Here is a 15,336-nt window from a genome sequence, read left to right as displayed (position 1 = left end):
CAGACTATACTACATGGCTACAGTTATGAAGACAGTATGGTACTGGCACAAAAACAGAAATATAAGTCAATGGAACAGGATAGAAAGCCCAGAGATAAACCTTATTTTTGATAAATGAGGCAAGAATATACAATGGAGAAAAGACAGTCTCTTCAATAAGTGGTGCTGGGAAAACTGGGCAGCTACATGTAAAAGAATGAAATTAGAACACTCCCTAACACCATACACAAAAGTAAACGCAAAATGGATTAAAGACCTAAGTGTAAAGCCAAACACTATAAAAATCTTAGAGGAAAACATATGAAGAACACTCTATGACATAAACCACAGCAAGATCCTTTTTGACCCACCTTCTAGAGAAATGGAAATAAAAACAAAAATAAACAAATGGGACCTAATGAAACTTAAAAGCTTTTGCACAGCAAAGGAAAACAAGACGAAAAGACAGCCTTCAGAATGGGAGAAAATATTTGCAAATGAAGCAACTGACAATGGATTAATCTCCAACATTTACAAGCAGCTCATGCTGCTCAATATCAAAAAAGCAGGCAACCCAATCCAAGAGTGGGCAGAAGACCTAGGTGGACATTTCTCCAAGGAAGATACACAGATTGTCAACGAACACATGAAAGGATGGTCAACATCACTAATCATTAGAGAAATGCAAATCAAAACTACAATGAGGTATCACCTCACACCTGTAAGAATGGCCATCATCAAAATATCTATAAGCAAGAAATGCCAGAGAGGGTGTGGAGAAAAGGGAACCCTTCTGCACTGTTGGTTGGAATGTAAATTGGTGCTGCCACTATGGAGAAAAGTATGGAGGTTCCTTAAAATTCCAAAAATAGTTCTACCATACGACCCAGCAATCCCACTACTGGGCAGATACCCTGAGGAAACCATAATTCAAAAATAGTCATGTATCACGATGTTCATTGCAGCTCTATTTACAATAGCCAGGACATGGAGGCAACCTAAGTGTCCATTGATAGATGAATGAATAAAGAAGATGTGACAGATATATACAATGGAATATTACTCAGCCATAATAAGAAACAAAATTGAGTTATCTTGTGAGGTGGATGGACCTAGAGACTGTCATATAGTGTGAAATAGGTCAGAAAGAGAAAAATAAATACCGTACGCTAACACATATATATGGAATCTAAAAAAAAATGGTTGTGAAGAACCTAGGGGCAAGACAGGTATAAAGACACAGACGTAGAGAATGGACTTGAGGACACGGGGAGGGGAAGGGTAAGCTGGGACGAACTGAGAGAGTGGCATGGACATATCTACACTACCAAATGTAAAATAGATAGCTAGTGGGAAGCAGCCACATCGCACAGGGAGATCAGCTCAGTGCTTTTTGACCACCTAGAGGGGTGGGATAGGGAGGGTGGGAGGGAGACACAAGAGGGAGGAAATATGGGGATATATGTATATGTATAGCTGATTCACTTTGTTATAAAGCAGAAACTAACACACCGTTGTAAAGCAATTATACTCCAATAAAGATGTTAAAAAAAAAAAAAGATGGTGCTGTCTCATCCTTCATGACTTTATTTTTACACTTCAGCCAGAGAGAGGATACAATTGTTACTGGTTGAAATGCCCACTGTAAGTTTTATAAACGTGGGCAGTAAAACCAAGGCTGGAAATAATTGGAAAAGTGTTGTAGAAAGAGAGCCTTAAATGCCAAGCTGTGAAATGGGAAATTAATCCAGTAAGACTGGGAAGACACATGAGTATATTGAGAAGGGAGTGACACAGTGAGAACTTTGCTCCTCGATTGGGAAACAGAAACAAAACTTATTCTCAGGGTCCTTATCCTTTGGGTTTCAGTTATTAAGTGAAAACTACACCAAGATTGGGCCCTAGATCTGACCCCTTTCTTGCTATCTATGCGAAGATGCAAGTTACAGCAAGGAAAAAAGGCAAGAGTGGAAGATGTAGTATACCTGTTCTCTTTACAGCCTCCTGGGTTTTGCAGCCTTCCTTTTCTAGCTTCACTCAATTTCACTGTCCTTTCCCATAACTTGGTAACCAGCCCTTAAGAGAGGGAATTTAAAATCCATAAATGTGGAGCAAAGAACATTTTTTATGCCATAAAAGATCATTGAGGTTGAACAGAGACATTAGGGTTAGCACTGACAATCACAAGTTGAGACCCTCACCAACCTGAAGGCAAGGTACTGCGCCAGAAGATCTCTCAGTGTAAATTCCTGTCCAGATTGCTGAGTCTGTGTCTTGGGAGTTCTGTCCTAGATGCCTTTTGGAAACCATGGGAGAGAAATCCCAGTGTAGTGGCAAAATTCCTTCTCCAAGGGATGACTGATCTTCCTCAGCATTACCTTTGGTTTAACCCCTCTCTTTGGACTGTTCATTGTCTTGTATACTGTCATCATGATGGGGAACCTGGACATGGTCACTCTCATGGGGGTTAGTCTCAACTTATCTTTCAGTTCTGCCTAGATTTTGGCCATTCAATTTCTCCATTCTCAAATTTCTAGCAAAGGTGTTTTCCAAGCCTGGACTACCCTTCTCTTTCTGAGGTCCTAAAGCATAATGAGAATCTTAAGCATCTTGTGTATCACAGCGTTCTTTCTCTTAACATGAATGACCTGTGATGACTTTGTCACTCTCTGTGGCCCTTTATTCTCCCTTGTCACTAGTCCAAGAGATTCAACTGACCATCAACTCAGGAGTCCTCCCATCTCTTATATTCCAGCCCTCCTTCTTCAGTTCTCACTTCTGCTCACTTCGGGGCCATTCCTCCCAAGTTCAAGCTGATTTCCAAAACATGATTTCCAGCTTTGAACTCCCTGATTTCACTAACTGCAATACAATTCTTCTCAGCCTGTGCTATGGAATCACCTACCTCCCCCCCCCACGATCCTGACATGGTTACTTCCTGGGAAGAGAGAGGGTGTTTTCTGGTTCTACAGTGAGGTGATCTCCATGCCAAAACCAAATATCTGTAGAAAAAAGTTTTGATAGAATTTTATTCATAATTCCATCCATCATTCTTTTCCACCTGTTCAGATGAAACTTTCATTAAAAGTTTTGAGGTATCACTAGTCTAGTTCATTAAAAGTAAACAACATTTTACAATAGTCCTTTGATGTAGACTATATATTTTATGAAGTCCAATGAAATAACACATTTCATGTCAAAGGCATTGCTTTTAATACACTACCATTAATGAAATATTTGCTTGAAGGTAAGAGATGTGTTTAAATCTTTATTATTAAAGTGTTAATGTACAAATAAGGGCTTGTTTTCTTGTCTCTGATGAGTCTCAGAAATTTCTACATGACTCATATAGGTACAAACTTGTACTATCTGCTTCAATAGCATAGCTGTTTCCCATATTATGACCCCATGGAAACAAAGTCCCTTATATAGGAAATTGAGGTTCAGATAGGTTATATCCCAAGGTCAACACAGATGGTGTGGTAGTGCTGAGACTGTAACCTTTTTTGTTTGTTTCCCAAGCTTCTGCTCCTTGCACTACATATTTCTAACCTGATATCAGGGAGTATGTCCATTAAATAGGGATTTGCTTGGTGGTATATCATTCATAGGGTGCTTTAAAAGATCTTGAAATATTAAGTGGCTTGATTGACCATTTGGACTTCAGAGATTGTGAAAGACTTAAACCTCACATATAGCAACAAAGGCAGCATGCTTTTTGAATCAACCATTTGGAACCTGAAATGTGATGTTTATTTTAGCTGAAGCAAATTAAAAATATTATATCTCTCCAGTCATAATGGAAGTCAGTGAGAAAATATGATTTTCTATATGGTAGGCTATTCACTTTACATTCAACTTGTTATGAATGCATTTAATCTATAACCCCTGCATGACTGGTACCTAATTTCCTCCTGCAATCACTTACATATTTCCTTGTTGTACAATAAATTTTAAGTTCACCAGTCCCCATTGCTAGGATAGTGCACTGCATGAGCTCAGAAGGCACTTCATAAATATCCAATGACTTTATCTCTGGCTCATGTTTCTCTATTTCCCAAGTCCTTTCATTCCACCACTAGAAGGTCTTAATCCACAACATGGTAATCATAATCATCTTGACCTCCCTTTAGTTAGTAATGTAGTCAAATGCCTTTATTCTGTTGACTGTAAACCATTTACATCCAAATGCATTTGTCTGAAACTGTAAGAGCTTCCTGGGAGAGCTTCCAGGGCAGAAATGTTTTTTGTTTGTTTTGCTGAGTAGTTAGTATTCCATTGTATGGCTGTACCACAGTTTGTTTTACCACTCATCCATTGAAGGATGTTTAGATTGTTTCCAATTTTTCACTGTTATGAACAAAGCTGTTATAAACAATTGTATATAAATTTTTATCTGAGTATAAGTTTTCATTTCTCTAAGAAAAATTACCAAGAGTACAATTTTTTGGTCATATGGTAGGTGCATTTTTAACATGATAAGAAACTTCCAATAAGTTTTCTAGAGTGGCTGTACCATTTTGCATTCCCAAGAACAACGTATAAGAATTCCAGTTGCTCCACATTCTCACCAGACTAGTATTCCAAAAGAATTTCTAATAGGTGTGTAGTGTTATCTTGTTTTTAATTTGCATCTGCCTAATGACAAATGATGTTAAATATCTTCTCCTGTGCTTATTTTATCTGTATATTCTCTTCAGTGAAATGTCTGCTTGTGCCCTTTGCTCATTTTTTAATTGGATTGTTTTTTTACTGTTGAGTTTTCAGAGTTATTTATATATCCTGGATACAAGTCCTTTGTCGGATGTATGAATTGCAAATATTTTCTCCAAGTCTTTGTCTTTTCATCTTCATGGAAGCACCTTTTACAGAGAAAAAGTTCTTAATTTTAACAAAGAACTTATTTATTTTTTTCTTTTATATATCATGATTTTCATTTCCTTTCTAAGAACTTTTGCTTAAACTCAGATTATATAAGTTTTCTCCTATGTTTTCCATAAGTTTTAAGCTTTACATTTTATATTTATATCCATGCACCATTTGGAGTTAATTTTTGTATCAGGTGTGAATTTGAGGTCAGAGTTCATTTTTATTTTTAGTTTTTTCCATATGAATGGCCGTTTGTTCCATTTGATGAAAAGACTACCATTCCTCCAATGAATTGCTTTTATACCTTTGTCAAAGACCAAATGGCCATATTTGCATGGGTCTATTTCTCAACTATCTATCTGGTCCATTGATCCAAGGGTCTATTCCTTTGCCAATGCATACTGTATTCATTACTGTAGATTTATTCAAAGTCTTAAAACCTGTTCGTGTGAGTCCTTCAACTTTGTTCTTTTTCTCAAAATTGTTTTAGCTATTTTATTTTCTTTTTCCTTTTATATAAAATCTAGAATATAGAAATTCCTATTGTCCATAGTAACAGTAACCACAAAATTCTGCTGGGATTTTCATTGCTATTGCATTAAATTTATAGATTACTTTGGGGAGAACTGGCATCTTTATTACACTGAATCCTCCAATCCATGCTCATGGTATGTCTCACCGTTTATATCTTCCTTGAAATCTTTCATCAGAATTTTATAGTTTTCAGCATACAAATCCTATACAAGTTTGTTATATTAATACTTAGCAATTTCCTTTTTAGACCCATTTAAAATGATATACATATATTTTCAAAATTTTTACTTCTAATTGTTCATTGCTTGAATTTAGAAATACAATTAACTGTTTGCAGATGACATGATACTATACATAGAAAATTCTAAAGATGCCACCAGAAAACTATTAGAGTGCACCAATGAATTCAGTAAAGTTTCATGATATAAAATTAATATACAGAAATCTGTTACATTTCTATACACTAACAATGATGTATCAGGAAGAGAAATTAAGAAACAATCCCCTTTACCATCACATCAAAAAGAATAAAATACCTAGGAATAAACCTACCTAAGGAGGCAAAAGACCTGTACTCCAAAAACTATAAGACACTGAAGAAAGAAATTAAGGAAGACACAAATAAGACTTCCCTGGTGGTCCAGTGGTTAAGACTCCGCACTCCCAATGCAGGAGGCATGAGTTGAATCCCTGGTCAGGGAACTAAGATCCTGCATGCCACACTGCATGGCCAAAAACTAGAACAAATAATTTTAAAATTTGTATGGGAACACAAAAGACCCTACATAGCCAAAACAATCTTGAGAAAGAAGAACAGAGCTGGAGGAATCATGCTCCCTGACTTCAAACTATACTACAAAGCTATGATAATCAAAACAGTATGGTACTGGCACAAAAATAGATACATAGATCAATGGAACAGGATAGAGAGCCCATAAATAAACTCACACATTTATGGTCAATTAATCTATGACAAAGGAGGCAAGAATATACAATGGAGAAAAGACAGCCTCTTCATTAAGTGGTGCTGGGAAAACTGGACAGCTACATTCAAAGGAATGAAATTAGAACATTCTCTAACACCATACACAAAAATAAACTCAAAATGGATTAAAGACCTAAATGTAATCCCAGATACTATAAAACTCCTAGAGGAAAATATGAGCAGAACACTTTTTAACATAAATCACAGCAATATCTTTTCTGGATCCGTCTCCTGAAGTAAAGGAAATAAAAGCAAAAATAAACAAATGAAACCTAATTAAACTTAAAAGTTTCTGCACAGCAAAGGAAACCATTGAGAAAGTAAAAAGACAACCTACTGAATGGGATAAAATACTTCCAAATGATATGACTGATAAGGGATTAATATCCAACATATATAAACCGCTCATACAACTCAACATCAAAAAAACAAACAACCTGATCAACAAATGGGCAGAAGAACTGAATAGACAATTTTCCACAGAGGAAATGCAGATGGCCAACAGGAACATGAAAAGATACTCAACATCCCTAATCATCAGGGAAATGCAAATCAAGACCACAATGAGATATCACCTCACACCTGTCAGAATGGCTATTTTCAAAAAGACGAAAAATAACAAATGTTGGCAAGGATGTAGAGAAAAGGGAACCTTCATACACTGTTGGTGGGAATGTAAATCGGTGCAGCCACCGTGGAAAACAGTATGGATGTTTCTCAAAAAGCTAAAAATAGAATTACCATATGACCCAGCAATCACTCTCTTGGGTATATATCCGGAAAAAAACAAAAACACACACTAATTCAAAAAGGTACATGCACCCCAATGTTCATAGCAGCATTATTTACAATAGCCAAGATATGGAAGAAATCTAAGTGTCCATCAGCAGATGAATGGATAAAGAAGACATGGTATATATATGCAGTGGAATACTACTCAGCCATAAAAAGAATAACATTTTGCCATTTGCAGCAACATGGATGGAGGTGGAGGGCATTATGCTAAGTGAAATAAGTCAGACGGAAAGACAAATACTCTATGATATCACTTATATGTGAAATCTAAAAATTACAACAAGCTAATGAATATAACAAAAAAGAATCAGACTCACAGATATAGAACAAACTAGTGGTTACCAGTGGGGGTGAGGGGAGAGGGGCAACATAGGGGTGGGGGAGTGGGAGGCACAAACTATTGGGTGTAAGACAGGCTCAAGGATATATTGTACAACATGGGGAATATAGCCAATATTTTGCAATAACTGTAAATGGAAAGTAACATTTAAAAATTGTGTAAAATATTTAAAAAATACAAAGAGGGGAAACATATTTGGGTATCATCAAGACTATTCCTCATGTCCTCCAGAAATGCATGGCACAGATGGAGAAATGTCAGAAAGGTTACTCACTTTGGCATTGCAAGGAAGGAAATGCTTTCAGTGAGGCATAAATCCACAGCCTTCACAATTTGGAGAACTAATTTACTCCATTGCCCCTATCAAATAGTTAGGGATGGTGCAATGCTCACTAATAAACACCTATGAGAAAAAAAGCAGGGACTACACTGATGCCATTGTTAGAAATCCTTATAAATTAGGCATTTTATGGCACCATCACAGTTTTGCTTCTAGCCATTGAGAGATACTTGGAGTTTGAGAAGTAGTTAGTGTGCAAGGCTGAGTGCCCAGAAGGTATTGCATCTACGGTATTCAAATGTCTACAGGCAGTGACAATGGATAAAGACATCCCCATTAATATATCACAACATGGGAAAGAGATACAGGTCTCTACATGAAAACATTCAGGCTCCAATTTGGTCTGCTGGCACATTACTTCATTCGTCCTTGAGCATTAATGAGTTAGCCTTTAAGTTGTTATCCCATAACCTCCATTTCAGCAAAGGCTGCAGTCGTGATGAACAAAATGGCTCATTTTACCCTGTGCGGTGTAATGCCCCAAGATAATTAAATTTGGGAGCAGCGTTCTTCAATACGTGAGTCAGCCCATCATGCCATAACAGAAGCTCATAAACTGGTTCAAATATCACCTAATGTACCACAATTTAACTTGAAGAAAAAAATAGTTTCTCCTTTAAATGGCTACAAAATCTGCACAGCCAAGCAACAGAATTAAATGAATCTGCCCACAAGAGACATGTCTATAAAGTCTACTTTTTAAACAATTTTCTTGCTTTAAAATCAATAGCTTTAGCACTTAAAATACATAACAACTTGGTATTTTCTATAAAAGCTGCTAATGAGCCAGCACCAAAGGAGACTGAAGCTGCTTTTGCCTTCCAAATGAGAGACTATGTGTGTATGTGTGTGAGCACATCCACACGTGTGCATGTATTGGGGAGTGGGAATGGAGTGTATGCAGGGGATATTATTAATTTACTATTGATTTTGTATTCCCAGGTCCGAACACAATGAAAAGCATATGACAGATATTTAATAAACATTTATTGAATAGAAAAAATAAAACAAATGCATAGAACCAAATCCAGTCTGATAAGAAATGAAACAGTATGGTACAAGGCAGCTGGCTGCCACATATATCTCAGGTACAAGTGTATGTTATTAGAACACTGAGTGGCACTCAGAGACTTTACTGACCACATAAAAACTAATTAAATAATTCTTTAATGTTTAAAGTAATTTATAGTTTATAATCAGAGTAAAAGGTTGAGTAAACAAGGTAATATGACAGATCATAAAATGAGAAATATATTCTTACTACCATCTTCTGTATTGGTCATTTATCCTTAATTCCTAGAATCCATATGTTGGGGGAAACAACTGGTATTTTAATTGTGGGTAAGACTTTTTAATATGACTAAGAATGTATTTTAGATAAAAAGTTTATAACACAATATATCTCATAGACAAGTTGATTCTTCCAACTCTTCCCAAAACATCTCAGTGGTGACTACAGGTCCCCCAACTCTCAATATGAGTCAGTGAAAACACCCCATTGGGGATGGCTCTGCTTACTGCTTCAGCCATCTTGGACATCACAGCTGCTCAGTCCTTGAGCTTACTTTCCTCAGCATCTCAGGAGACCAGTCACAAAGACAGAAACTTTGCTATATTAATGATTCTGCCAATTACACAGAAAAGGCCAAGCCTGGAGGGGGAAGTGGGGAGGGAAGTATAACTTGGAGCTTAGTTCCAGAGGCTTTACTGTTGTGGGCACACAAACTTATCTGCGCTTGCCAAGGGAACATCTGGAGAAAGCCCAACCACTGATGCTGAGCTGAAGCATTTTCAATGAGTACAGAAACAGAAAAGTGGCTGGTGAATATTTGTGACTTCTAGAGACATTCAAAGAATAAAGGTGGGTGATAAAGGACAGGGGTGCTTGCAGATTAAACTTTGAATGTCCCACATATTCAGTCATTCCTAGTCAACTTTCTTCCACCTGGAGACGGCAGCTCTTGGTAGAATCTAGGAGACCTAGGTTCTATTCCTGACAATGTCACTAAGCATCTGGGTGTACTCTGGACTTTGTATGGCTAGCTTCTCTCCTTTCAGATTCTAGCTCCTAATATCAACTCCTCAGGCAGGTTTTACCTTCCACTCTACCTAATGTTGCCTTTCCAAACTCTGAGTTCTCTCTATTCAATTAGCTTGTTTGGTTTTCTTTATAATTTTATTATTCAGATATTATTTATGTATTTGTTTGTTTGTTAGTTGGTTGGCCATCTCTTCCTTTAGATTGTAAAGCCCATGAGAATACCCATAGTGCCTGTCACATTGCCTGGAACACACCAAGCATTCAATGAATATTAGTTGAGTGAATGAATGCATGCATGTCCAAGAACAAAGTACATAACTTTTTGTGGCTTCAATTCATCATCTATAAAATTAAGAGAAACCATCTTGATTATTTCCAAGATTAGCATGATAACAGAGAAAGGATGGATTTGTAAATTCCTTGGGAAAAAAAAACTAGCAATCTCTAATTGTATGACTCTATATTTAGAAAAGACAACATGGATACAACAATAGCATTAGAATATTGCAGAACCATATTTGAATGTAGATTCTGCCACTTAACAGCTATGAGATCTTCAGCAAGGCACTGAAATTCTCCAAGCCTCAGTTGCCTGGTTTGTAAGGTGGAAATGCTAATAATAGTAGTTACTTGCTAAGGTGGTTAAGAAGATTAAGTAAAGTGATTTATGTCAATCACCCAGCATAATGTGTGGCACTTACTAGGTACTTTATTAATGGTATTTAGTAATATATTCAGGATAATATTTAAAATTTTAACAACCAGTACTATGTACCGTGGAAATTTCAGTTCCCAAAGATGGCCATAAAGGTGACTTTAATGGAACACCAGCCAAAAGCAGGCAGCCACAACTTTGGAGGGGCCGAAGGGCAACAAGCATTAACTTACAGGTTGCTGGAGGATAATCTATTTTTCTCTTCCAGGGCCTCCCTTGTAGCCCACAAGAACATGGAGGCCAGTGTTGTGAAAGCCAAGGTGTGCTGGCAGGTGTCAGGGAAGCACCCAGGGAGGAGGAGGCTCAAAAGCAGCAATTTAGCAATCGTCATAGAACTTTTTAAAAGTTGACATGGCTATCCCAGTGCATGCTTTCTGAATATTTGCCCTGACTATATTTATCTTTACAAAGCATTTTCCTGGAGACTCTCCTTGGATCTTTGCAGTAATCTTGTGAGTACAGAAGAGCGAGTGTTATTATGCCCATTTTACAGGTGAAGATACTATGACCCAGAAAGGACTTACCAAATTCTGTAGAGCAAAAAATAGTATGGAATCAGAACTCAAACCCAGATATTCTGACTCTAAGTCCATTGATATAAATTCTCTGTGCAATGCTATCATTTGTCCTTCACTGTCTCAGCTCTTAACAGGAAAAACAATATTAAAATAAAGTACGGTTAGGCATTGTCAATCTTCCTGACTAAGAGAAAGGATAGAAATGGCCCTAAGCAGAATTCAGCGGTGTGATTTCTAAGCTGCTCCCTGTGTTCTGATAGGGATATGGATTCCATGTTTCTGAAAGAAGAGAGGTCAGAGGCTGTTACCTACCCCAAGTGGAAGGAATACTGTAGACAGGACACCTGGGTTCAAGTTCTGGCACTTCCATCAAATCCCGGGACAACTTTGGGCAAATTATTCCCCTTTTTGATGTCCTGATTTCTGGATTTCTCCCTCTTGAAAACGGTATTAGATCTTGAAAGCAGTATTAGAGTAGTAGTTCTCACCCTTTTTACTGCCTCAACACACTGGAGAATCACAACACAATGAGTAGTAACAGGAGCTAAGTTAGGGAAGGATTCTTAAGGAGGCAAATGGCAGAATCTAAAAGGGGCCTCTGTGTGGTTTGAACAGACAAACTAGGAGATTCCCAATCATTAAAAAAGCTACCACATGCCTAGTGTCCACCAGACACTGTGCTAAGTGCTTTACATAAATTATTTCATCTTCACAGTAAATTAATGAAGTAGGAAAATTTTGGTACTCTCATATTAAAGGTGAGGAAACTGAAGCTCAGATAGGTTAACTAGCTTGTCTAAGGTCACACAGCTAGTAAGACATAGTATTGGATTCTAACCCTCCTATAATTGACCCTGGAGCTTGCCCTCTTACCTCTATATTTTATTGTTTTATATTATATTCCCCCTCCACTCATCCCCTGATGTCCCTCAAACACACAACTGATAATGAAAGAACTAGTAAGTTTGTAGAGTCCCTCCCATGTCTAAGATTTGTGTCCTTGACTTTATATTCAGGTTAAACTTTAGCTGAGGAGAGAAGAAGTATGTAGAAGGAGGAAGAAAATTAGGATTCACTGAGTACCTGCTTTCTTCCCATGCCTTGCTAGATATTTTACATACACCTACCATCACCTTTAGTCCTTACAACCACTCTTACAAGATTGGTATTTTATCCCTGTTTACAAAGAAGACTCGGAGAGGTTAAGACACTCCCCCAGGGTCACAGAGAAAATAAGTGGCAAAATTTGAGATTAAGAACCATTCTTCTGACTTTAAATTCCATTCTCATACCTTTAAACCTTGTGTACAATAGGCTGGAGGGTAGCAAGAAATAAGTGAGCCAGGATGAAGTATTTGTCACAGTTGACACACACAACTGTGTGTGTCATGCCCTAGGTAGCCAGGACCAGATCCTACAGGTGTCTGTTTAAGGACTTGAGCTGTACACGTCTCCCTATTTTCATGCATATCCCTCCCTCAGACCTGCAGTGGCCCAATGGGAGCAGGCAATGCCAGTGAGTTGAGCGAATTCTTCCTTGTGGGCTTCACCAATGAGCTTCAGCTCCAGCCCATTCTCCTTGCCCTCTTCTTCCTCATCTATGCAGTCACAGTAGTTGGAAACCTGGGCCTCCTTGTTCTCATTGTGGTGAGCTCCCGACTCCACACTCCCGTGTATTTCTTCTTCAGCAACCTGTCCTTTATTGATTTCTGTTATTCCTCCATCACCATCCCCAAAATGTTGATGGGGTTTTTCTCTGGTTGCCAAACCATCTCCTTCTCTGGTTGTGTGGTCCAGACAAGCTGCTTTGTGATCTTTGCTGTCACTGAGTTCTTCCTCTTGGCCTCCATGGCCTATGACCACTACGTGGCCATCTTCAGCCCTCTGCTCTACCATATCATCATGTTCCCAAGGTTCTGTTTGCAGCTAGTGGCTGCCAGCTATGCAGTAGGCCTAATGAACACAGTGCTCCTCACTAACACAGCCTTTCATCTGACCTTCTGTAAGTCCCATGTCATCACTCATTACTTCTGTGACATTTCTCCCCTTTTAAAGCTCTCCTGCTCTGACACACAGGTCCTTCAACTTCTCCTGTTTGTGGTGGTTTTAATGTGTCTGTGTCTCTGACAGTAGTCCTGGTCTCCTACACATGTGTCTTCATGGCTGTCATCAGAATCCCCTCAGCCCAGGGCGAACACAAGACATTCTCCACTTTTGCATCCCACCTGACTGATGTCAGTTTGTACTATGGAACCACGGTATTCATTTACTTGTGCCCAACCTCTGAGTACTTACTAGGCAGGGAAAGGCTGGTCTCTGTATTTTACACAGTGGTCATCCCCATGCTCAACCCCATGATCTACAGTTTGAGGAACAAAGATGTGAAGGAAACATTTGGGAATGTTCTCAGGAAGACCTCACAATTCTTCCCCCTCCCCATACCCAGATTTCCATGATGTTCAAAGCAATAAAGGAAGGACAGAGAAGGGAAGAAGAGGTAGGTGATGTGTTTTGGGCCACCAACCATGTCTCAAGCATTATTCTAGGCATTTTAAATAGGTTAGACCTTGAATCCTCTCCACAACTCTGGAAGTCAAATATTATTATCTTAATTTTACAGATGAGGAAACTGAGGCCCTGAGTGATTTGGAGATTTGTCCAAGGTCATATAGCTTGAATGCAGTGAAAACTAGATTTCAATTCAGGACTGCCTGACTCTGAAACTCCCTTTCTACTAATTTACACCGTTTCTGCATAAGGCAAGATGCCGCCCTCTCTATTAACCTTCAGGGTCCAAGGTTTCCGAATTTTTTCCCTTTCTGCTAAATCTGGTCTCTCAAATTTATATTAGTTTCTGTCCCCTAAGACCCACTCCCTTTCCCATAGCCAATTCTTTATCTGTGGCTTTGTATTATGCCTGATCTGGTCATTAAATTAATGAACACGTTCTATACAGAGCCCTATACGAGATGCAGGGGTGGAGAGGGATAACAAGGAAGAAATCTATGGTCACTAACTTTTGGCATCTTTCAATTAATTTATGGAAGACAGAAGATCCCACCCAAAAGGCAACTGAACTATGACTTTTCATTTAAATTGACATTTATTGAGTCCTTTCTATGTGATAAATGCCAAATCAGTTACCTCATAATCCTCCTAAGAACTCTGTGATATAGGTACTACTGTTGCTCCCATTTTACAGATGAGAATACTATAGCTAAAAAGCATTAAGTAACTCACTCAAGGTAACACAGCTAATTAATGGTTAATACAGGTGTTGAATCCGGGTCTCTGTCCAAAGAGCTTATGTCCTTTCCATTCTGTTATATCACTTCCTGGATTACTGGGGTGCCTATCAATAAGCACCAAGGGATATAAGCTGTGAGGCTGGGACTCAAGGCAAAGGAAGCAGAATGGATTGGGTCCATAAGAGAGCCTCTAGGAAGAGGTGGGTGGTTTTTTTTTATTTTTTTATTTTTTTATTTTTTTTTTTGCTTTATAACAAATTTAATCAGTTATACATATACATATGTTCCCATATCCCCTCCCTTTTGCGTCTCCCTCCCACCCTCCCTATCCCACCCCTCCAGGCGGTCACAAAGCACCGAGCTGATCTCCCTGTGCTATGCGGCTGCTTCGAGGTGGGTGGTTTGAATAAAATCTATGAAGAGTGAGGAGTGGTAAGAATGTATGCGTAGTGAAGGGAATGAGGGGATCTTGGAATCAAAGGCTGAGATAATAGAATCTAGATGCATAAAAGGCTGGTTTGGCTGGAACAGGGTAGAAGGCAAATTTAGAAGCAAAGGTTATTGACAAAATGGGGTGATGTTTGGGTAGGGCTGATATACCTTCTTTGTAGGTCTTGCTAACATCTAAACAATTCCTTACTACCATGTGTGAGGAAGTTCTAAATAGAGCTCTGATTTCCCTAAATTGACCCAAGATGGCTTTGAGTGAGTGAATACTTACAGTTGTAGTAAGAATCATATTTTATGGAGGCCAAGACCTCCATAAAACTTTACTCTAGCTTTACTCTGTTCTCTGTCTACAGTCCACACTACGCAGATTGGCCAGACAACAAACAAATGTGAGGCCTTGATTACAAGAAGCTATCAGGGAATTACTTCCTGACTCAAAACTTGTCATCAAGTTAGGTTTGGGCAAGGTCTAAACAAGTGTGACCTAGTGTAGTCGCTTCAAGTCTAAAGGCAGCCAGACCT

The 15,336-nt window shown here is 38.5% G+C and overlaps 1 protein-coding gene across 1 annotated transcript in view; it reads left to right on the top strand.

Annotated features, from left to right (window-relative positions):
- Positions 1-13,572, top strand: part of LOC309796286 (uncharacterized protein) — a gene marked incomplete at both ends in the record, with an annotated part of 56,304 nt that extends 42,732 nt beyond the window's left edge. The window contains 2 exon segments of the mRNA XM_082609329.1: positions 12,599-13,232; positions 13,235-13,572. Coding sequence (XP_082465455.1) covers positions 12,599-13,232; positions 13,235-13,572 — 972 coding nt within the window.
- Between the last annotated feature and the right edge of the window lie 1,764 nt (positions 13,573-15,336).

The sequence above is a fragment of the Mesoplodon mirus genome (assembly GCF_964341445.2).
Source record: "Mesoplodon mirus genome assembly, chromosome: X".
Classification (NCBI taxonomy): Eukaryota; Metazoa; Chordata; class Mammalia; order Artiodactyla; family Ziphiidae; genus Mesoplodon; species Mesoplodon mirus.
The sequence above is the reverse complement of the archived record's forward strand: the minus strand, read 5'-3'. Positions and strand labels throughout refer to the sequence as shown.